The sequence below is a fragment of the Lathamus discolor genome, chromosome 2, assembly GCF_037157495.1.
Source record: "Lathamus discolor isolate bLatDis1 chromosome 2, bLatDis1.hap1, whole genome shotgun sequence".
Lineage (NCBI taxonomy): Eukaryota > Metazoa > Chordata > Aves > Psittaciformes > Psittacidae > Lathamus > Lathamus discolor.
Genome location: NC_088885.1, coordinates 44,631,491 through 44,640,651, shown reverse-complemented (window position 1 = coordinate 44,640,651; position 9,161 = coordinate 44,631,491). Strand labels below are relative to the sequence as shown.

At 35.7% G+C, this 9,161-nt stretch overlaps 1 protein-coding gene across 3 annotated transcripts in view; it reads right to left on the bottom strand.

Moving 5' to 3' along the window:
* Positions 1-809: 809 nt before the first annotated feature.
* Positions 810-9,161, bottom strand: part of ZEB1 (zinc finger E-box binding homeobox 1) — a 121,894-nt gene continuing 113,542 nt past the window's right edge. For all 3 annotated transcript variants that reach the window (XM_065666688.1, XM_065666686.1, XM_065666689.1), the window contains 3 exons: positions 6,948-8,758; positions 5,192-5,372; positions 810-3,297 (listed from right to left, as the gene is read on the bottom strand). In XM_065666688.1, the coding sequence (XP_065522760.1) occupies positions 2,741-3,297; positions 5,192-5,372; positions 6,948-8,758 (2,549 nt within the window). In that variant the 3' untranslated portion in view covers positions 810-2,740. The remainder of the gene's footprint in view (positions 3,298-5,191; positions 5,373-6,947; positions 8,759-9,161) is intronic.

Sequence of the window (9,161 nt, the reverse complement as noted above, 5' to 3'; positions counted from 1 at the left end):
TGATTATTTTTTTCAAAACAGCCTTCTCATGTTTACCTCAATGATACTACTGAGTTAGAAGCTTACTCCACCTAAAAATGCAATATTTGGCATACTGTACAGCAAAATACAGACAAAGCAAACAATATATGGAATAAACCATTTGTATGTATTAATGTTGAGATAATAAGATTGAGAATTATTCAAAACTTAGATATGTGAACATAAAATAAATTACATGGTGTTTGTGAAAAACGAAATTAACAACTGAAATCCCTTTCTAGGAAATCATTATAAAACAGAATGTTTCTTAAAGAACAGCCTCTAAACTTTGCTTAAACTGCAAAACATTATAAACACGTGTATGTAATACAACTTTCAAGCCTTTATACTTACATTGCTGAAATCTTATGTATAATATATATGTAATGTTAGTGCCATATCTTTGGAAAGTTCAAGAGCAATATATACATCAATCTTTTCACTAGCTTATTGCTAAATCAAGGAAACAACTATAAGCTTACTTCCTTTAAAAGCAGTCATATTGAAAGAGAGCATTAAACTCTTATTATGTAGATAGGAGAGGGGGAAAAAAAATCAAACCCACACAGTTCATTCTGAAAACTCAGTTGTTCTACTAAGGCTGGTAAATCAATAAACTAACGCAGTGATTCCTCTGCCTGCACACAGTCAAACCTTCCTTTCACTTATGTGCTCCTTATGCACGACTGAAACCAAGTATTGACACTGAAGCAGGAACCGTGTCTGAATAACATCTCATAGAAATAGTTTCAAACCATTTTCTAAATGACCAGAATAATGACAGTAAGTCAGACTTGTTGACACATTTTATTGTGAGATGGGGAGTCTGGTAAAAAACTAGAAAATGACCATGATGTAACAAGGAACTTAAAAATGAAGTTTCAGATTTGTAACATACATACATGAATACAGGAACAAATTGGCACAAAAATGTTAAACATTGCTCCCAACACTGTTTATAAGATCATTCTAATTTGGCTTACTAAGGAAATGAGAGGTTTATGGTTAGACTAATCTCTTAATAAAACTGCAGAGCATCATGCTATTAGTCACACAGTGAATTTCAAAATTTAAGAGCTTTATATTAAAAACTGGGTAAAGGTAAAATGAATTGATTGCAATTGTAAAATTAATACATTCCCATTTTAATTCTTCTGTTCTACAGTCCAAGGCAAGTATAAATGTTAACATAACACTGTTAAATCAAATCTCAATGCAAGAGAACCGATTGCATCTCTACTTTAAATCTTATCAACTTTCCAAATTTTCATACTAAAATATATTATTGTATTAATACAAACTACAGTATTATACACTACACTGTGTAATAAATAAAGAAATATAAAAATAAGACACATAAATATAAAAGTTTTCTAAAACTAAAAAGGTACATATGTCAGTAAGAAGGGTATTAATACTGCCAGGTTTGAAGACATACAGTACAAAATGTTGCACAGATCTATAAACTAAAAGAAATAAAATAATACTGATAGGTAAAAATCAGCTAACATTGTTAATAAATGGGGTCCATAATAACTAACATTTGAAAAATACTTATGAGCCAGATAACATGTCATGTATGTGTCTGAAATTAAAGTAAACCAATAAAGCATTAAAGCAGATTAGAAAATTTCCCTTGTCATTATTTTAGAGAAATTCTGCAAGTCAGGTATTAACTCAAAATACCACCAAATAATTAAATAATGAAATATACCAGTGTTCTTACTTCTCTGATGGCTGAGTGTTTTTTCCCCCATGATTAGTTTAGAAGTTTGATACAAATCAACAAATGCTAGTTATTGTAGGCCACACGTTGGATAAAGGCTGCTTAGAGCCTTTATAATACTGATAAATGGCACTTACAGCACACAGGTCTTGCATAAGGCCAAAGGAGATACAAAGCTTCATATCATATCCTTCATTGTTACTACATACTCAAAACACAATTACAAACACTGATTTTGACGACTTTGCTGTCCTTACCAGTATTAACACTGTTAGTCCCTGCAATCAGAACTCAACAACAATCCTTTCAACTACATTTTTAACCACATGAGTAAGAAACTTCAGTTCTTCTATCATCTGCTTTCTTAAGGCTAACAATACACTTTAAATGAGAATATGCTCTACTACAACATCTAATGTCATAAACCGCTACCTTCTAGGTTGAATTTATAAAGGTAGCCAAGCACTGTTTGCAACTGCATTACAGGTTTCTGCAAAAGGGAATTTTGTAGTGCAGAAGTTCTCACATTTTAAAACATAAGAAAATACTGAAGTGGATTTAGGAAATGTTTTACCATTAAAAAAAAAAAAATCATATAAATCTCTCCCAATTGTACAGCTTAAAAATTAATCAACTTAAGAATGAAAATTAATACTGATAAAACAAACAATGCCAGATGCTCGTCTAATAAATCAGGTTTCCTAAAACCTGTTAAATCTTTGCTTCCAGAGTCACTGTATTTTTCTAATCTGCTTCATGTTATAAACTTGTTCCTAACTTTGAAAACTGTGTGAAAAATTACTAAGTTTGAGGTTCAGGCACACCTGGATTTCTTTTTTTTTTTTCCTTTTTCTTTTTTTTATATATATATTTTTTTACACAGTAGTGAACAGAAATCACAGTATGCAGGCTACTGTGTTTCCATGAAAAGAATGTATAATATAGAACAAACTTCATTACCAATTTTTTTTTCCTTATAGAAAAAACTATCATTTAAGCTTTATCTTTTTCTTCTGACACCTGCCCATTATTCTGTATAACTTCTGGTTCTGCATTGCTTGCTTGATTTACAGCTTCATCATTCTTGTTACCTTCAGTTTTCCCTTCTTCATCTTCTTCTACTTCTTCGTCTTCTTCATCCTCTACTTCCTGTAGTTTCCTACATTCTTTTTCTTCCTGAAGTCCTTCTATCTCTTTTTCTTCCTCCTCCTCTTCCTCTTTTTCACTGTCTTCCTCTTCTTCCCTGGTTAGACTCTCTCTCTCATCTGAGTCGATCTGTGATGGAGATGCCCTGGCACCAGCATGCTCATTATTGAGGACCTCCTGGCCTGTCTCCTCCTGTTCCGTGCTGTCACGCTCTTCTGCCTCTCTTTTACAATAGGAGTATCGATGATTCATGTGTTGAGAGTAAGACCCCGAGTGCGAAAACCTCTTTCCACATTTGTCACATTGGTAGGGTTTTTCCCCAGAATGCAGCCGCATGTGTTCGATCAAATGGTGTTTGTGTTTAAATGCTTTTTTGCAAATTCCACACTCATGAGGTCTTTTACCTACAAAATAAAGCACAAACAGTTGGACATCTTGTAGCAGCAGTTGTAAAGAATTATACTGTTGTTTTCATCATAAAATGCTGTTGGTGAAGGTATTACCAGCAATTAATTTTATTCAACAGAACAGTCTATTCCAAGTACTCTCACCCTGAATTTTTCACCTGAGGATCAAAGTATGCAAGGGTACATTATCACAATTACAAGGGTAATTTGGAAGTTTTTTAGGAAACCTGAAGGACAGATTCTCAGATGTAACTTTTACCACAAGAAAAGTACAATATAAATAAATCAGAAAAGGAGATATTTTTCTTGCAGTAAACATTATTTTGATTCAAAACCATCCTGACTTTCCTGTATCAATGGAAATTTTAAATAAACTAAGCTTTTATGTTGGTTTTTGTGTACCAATTCCTTCTTCCACCTTCTAGGTAAAGGAAAAATCATTCTAAAATCTAGGCTGGGACAGGCAAATGCCCTAGGTACAAAACTTGTTGACTACACATATTAATAGGGCAAATCTGCTCTGTTTCACTTAGTTCTCTTTCTGCCCTTTTGTAGCTTTCTACTTTGTTACTTTGTTGCCTTGTTTTTAGAGTCTCTTATGAGCACAGCAGGAACCTAGCAATGTTATTTTGATTTCAACACTCAAAGTTGCAATGCAAAACAACTTTGCACTGTCTTGGCCCATGAGAGACAGAGACAATCAGCAGTTTTTTGGTCACACTATAGCGATTATCAACACCCCCATGTCAGCTTATTCCAAACAGGCAGTGAGGTGGATGTTGCTCTCTCTTCCCAAGTAACAAGTGATATAATGAGAGAAAATGGGCTCAAGTTGTGCCAGGCGAGGTTTAGATCGGATATTTGAATTTTTTTTTTCCCTAAAGTGTTGTCAAGCACTGGGAGAGGCTGCCCAGGGAAGCTGTTGAGTCACCATCCCTGGAGCTATTGACTTAGAATATGTGTAGTTCTACTTAGGGAAGTGGTTTCATGGTGGACTTGACAGTGTAGAGTTAATGGTTGCACTTGATGATCTTAAGGGTCTTTTGCAACCTAAATGATTCTATGATTCCGAATACTGCACTTAGTTTAAAAGTAGAATGAAAAGAAGAGTTGTGTTATGTAAGGAGGAGTTAAGAGTCCCTGGACAGGAAAGGCATGAAAATAGTGTTAATGAATACAACTTGAGAAACTTGATCAAGTGGTGAATACAGAAGGGGATTTTTTATCTTTTAAATTCCATATGTAAGATGAAATTAGAATATTAGTAGGCAGATATATAATATAGGCACCTAAACAATTAAAAAAAATAATTAAGCCATTACAGAAGAAGTAAGAGATTAACAGTTGTTTTAAAAAATGACTAAAGATAGCAGAACTGGAGCCAAAAGGAACAACTATGAAAAGTTAAAAATAAAAGTAAAATCCAAAAACGTTAGAGTCCATATCTGATGAATGGCTGTTAATTTCAGATCATTACAAATGCAGTTTAATTTGAAAATCCACTGTGCTAGAGAGATCTCTCTGCCTTTCATGTAAGGTATTCTTTTTTCTGAACTTATTATTTTATTTTTTCTTAATGCATAACCAGGCAAGGTAAATTAGAAGTAATACAACCTTGACTACAGGCTGTTGCTTGCAGATGACTGTCCATGAGCCAGATGGAAGAAATTCCATTTTTCTATTCAAGGTTTAAGTCTCAAAAATTCAAAGAAACATAGAATTGCAATTGTCAAACAAATATACAAAACAAAGGTTCCTAAAGACAGCTGAGCACAGACTGTAAGAAGGACTATTACACTTGCCTACATTTTCTGAGAACTGGATTCCAATTGAGATTATCAGTTAACACTGCATGAAATAATGATCTGAATCTGCTTTTCCTGGTACATACCTGTGTGTTCATACTTATGTCTCAATAATGAGCTGCTCTTCTGAAATATTTTGTCACACAAATCACACGCATACATCCCATTTTCTGTTTTTCTCATCTTTTTCTTTGGGGGTGTTGAATCAGAATCATTTTGATCTTCTACATTCGATACTCCTTCTGAGCTAGTGTCTTGCCTTTCATCCTTAAGAAAAATTATGAAAAAGGTTTAGCTCAATATAAAAAAAAAAAAAAAGCATGGATGCAGCACACAGTATTATAAAATGTAAGCTGAAGCCACGCTGTTATTCTCATCCAATTCCATAAACAGCCAAACAAAATTGTTTAGACTTACATAGTCAAAAAAATCTTCTGCTGCATCACTCTGCTTTGCAGTCCCTGCCACCATACAGAATCAGAATTCTCACTGGGACTGACTTTCATCACATCCGAATCTCACTGCTGGCCATGCCTAAGTTACACTGACACATCATTTTTAGGGCCCATAAAATAAATGTGATGTTAGGAAGGAAAAGAAGACTAAAGACCTATAAAGTACACCAGCGAGTTGGAAGAGTAAATTTGGTATCTAACTGCATTTTTCAGCTTAGGTTTGTCACCCACATTTTGCTACCTCTAGGATTTTATGCAAGTTTTTTTTTTGTTTTGGTATTTTTTGCCGTAGTTTTCACAAAAAGCTATTTAACTTACCATTCAAGTTTGCATATTTTACTATCTTCTTCCTCATAAAACTATCACAAATAATAAAGCAACATCTGGGGGACTTCAAATGTTCCATTAATAAAAAGTTTTTAAAATCTCCTAACTGTTGTTTATTTCTAAGCGTTTAAAGTGCTGAAGCTCATCTGTAAGAAGCACAGTATTTTCTACTGATATCAATAATATCACTACACACAATTAATTTTATCATATATTATCAAATCTGAATATAAAAATGTACATGTTAGTTAGCTCATATCATCTGTCTAATAAAGCTTAAGACATAAGCAACCTCGTAACTCTTCAAGGCTCCTCAGCCTCTGGCAGTACAGAAGCCTGCATGAAATGCTAAAAAGCATTTCTAAGTTTTAACTGGAAACTCTTAGTCTTTACATGAGCCACTTTCCTGTTCTGCTCTGTCCCTGCTCAACATGCACAGGTGTTTCTCAGGACGACTGACTCAGATCAGGTCATATCTATATGTACCTAGGGAGAAACACGGCAGGATACAGGAATGGCAGATGTGAAGATAAATACCCGCCTTACTTACAAAGAGAATACATCTGAATTTTAAGGTGCCATTATGGTGTAAGGATAAATTCAGCTACTCTGCAAGCCGAGAAAGCAGAGCAGTGTGAGGGGAGTAGCCAAAGTTACAGAGAGTTTATTTTCTGAATGTGGGGAAAGGGATGACACGGAGCCAGCAAGAAATAGAAGTCATGGCCTTACTTTGCTTTTTGATCAGGAGGATTAGACTGCCTTTAAAATACTGAGCACTAATGTCCTAGAAGACACTTCTGAATGACTGAATATGGTGAAGAATCGACTTGTCCATGTACAGAACTACATAGTTTCTGTAAGTCTGGACTCAAGCTGCCTGAGCTTATTAGCTTTACAGAGGACTTAACAGTAACATCTATCACCCATTAACAATCAAGCCAAATAAGTCTAATAGCTTATATTTACATTTTTATTTATCTTGACAGTTTTCAATTAGTTCAGCATGGATACAGAACGAATACATCATACACAATATCAAGTGATACAGAAACCAAATTACCTGATTTCCATTGGCTTGGGTTGGTTTTGGTGGTGTTTCTTGAACTGCAGGACTAACTGTGGTAGAGTATGTATAAGCCACCTGTGGAATCAAAATGGTTTGCTTATTGGCAGCAAGAGCTCTCAAGCATGGAACACTGTTCTGGTCAGCAATGGCAACAATTGTAGGTAACTGGGCAGTGACTGCAGGTATAGCAATATTTATGGGATTGGCACTTGGTGGGATTACATTTACAATAGGATCAGAGTCTGTAATACTGTTGTCCTTTTGTGGTTCTTTTTTTGCACAAGTTAAGTTCAAAGGTTCTTCTTGGACAGAATAAACACTGTTCTGGTAAACACTAGTTATGGTAGATCTTTCCAACAGTTCTCCATGTTGCTTTGGTAGCGAAAGGTCAAGAGGTTCAATTTGTGGCTCTTCTTGTACACCCTCTGCTGTGTACGTATAACCCTGTGAATTTCTTGATGAAGAAAGGTTTAGTGGCGATGGGGATGGCGTGCTACTGCGTGAACCATTCAGAGTTGATCCCCCTGGTAGAGTCTGAGATTTTGTTGTACTGACAGTACTTTCAGAGTTATTTGTGCTGTTCTGGGGTTTGCTTACATCTGTAGTTGCTGCTTGATCATCATTATCTGCGGGACTGCTTAATTTAACTTGTTCAGGAGAAGATGGTCCAGAAGACTGCACAGAAATCTGTCCAGCTTGCATTTTTTCAAACCACTTTTTTACCACATCCAGTGGTAGGTTTACTGAATCTGCTATTTTTGAAAGCTCTTCTGCGCTTGGTTGTGCATTTAATGCATAATACGCTTTTAGGAGCGATAAAAGGTTCTTTAAAGGTGGCTGACCAGGAGATAAGTTGTTCTCCCCAGTTTCTGATGGGACAGGGGAGTCAGGTTTCTCAGCTTCTGTTCTACTGGGCTGAGGAAGCTGAGAAGGATTTTTTGTTTCATAGTGCTTTAATTCTTGAAGTGCATTAAGGTCTCCTGGACAGTCATCACAAAGAAGACAAGTGCTATCATTGGTCTCTCCTTCAAAGTTCTTATCTTTCTCAGACTTTACTGTAAGATCTTCTGGTAATTTTTCATTTTTGCAACTATTTGTAGGAACAGAGTTTTCTTTTTTTAGGTTTTGTGGAACAACCTGAAGTTGACTTGGCTGCTCCAAGCTGTAGTTGATGATAATTTTGGTTGTCCCATCTTGGTCAACCAAAGGAAGACTGATAGCTGAAATGAGTGAATGGCCAGCTTGTTGTATAGATGCATTGTTGATTGTTTCTTGTTCTTTGGATGCAAGATTAGCATGATTGTTTTCCAGTACTTGCCTTATTACATTACCATCCACTGCCACTTTAAGTACATTTTGAATGTCACTTAAGTTGATGCTTATGGGAGACACCAGACCTACTGTTGGTAGAACAACAGCTTGCACCACACCCTGAGGAGAACTGGTTGCCTGCAATGGGCTACCACCACTAAAAACCCCATTCTGCAAAGGGGTTGAACAATTAATTCCTGAAGCAACCACTATGGGCTTGAATTCATAATCCACAGGTTCAGTTTTAATTTGGTTAACAGGAAGTTGCTCTTGCAAGGGTTTATTTTCTATCTTTTGTCGTATCTGTGGTCTTGCTGGGCTACCTGGTGATGCAGAAAGGGAAGGGGAGGAGCACTGAGACGTCTTGAGCCCTGACCGGGCTCGACCATTCACGGGCATCAAACCAATACACTTCTTACTGCTTATGTGTGAACTGTATGAACCAGAATGGGAAAAACGTTTCTTGCAGTTTGGGCACTCATATGGCTTCTCTCCTAAAGATAAAAAAAAAAACAAAACAAAAAAGGCATATGCAACACTTTACTAGGTTACAGCAGAACTTCATCAACATAACCTCTCAAAGAGTCCTACTGAAAAATGATCTTACACAGTTAATTGATCACTAAAGGCAACTGTGTCATGCACAGCTCTGATCTTAGAGTCCTTTAGTGAGTTTATGATCCACTGGTAGATATAGGATGGAGCCCACATGATCATGATATGTTCCAGTATTTCCCAGTAATTGTCCACATCACATAAATCAGTCTATATGATACTTGAAGATTTCATTTAACTCTGTTCAAATAGTACAACTACTAACTTCAGAAGGTACATAAATTTCATAATGGAAAAAAAAAAAGAGTATGATTAACCAAAGACAAAAAGGCCATAAATACA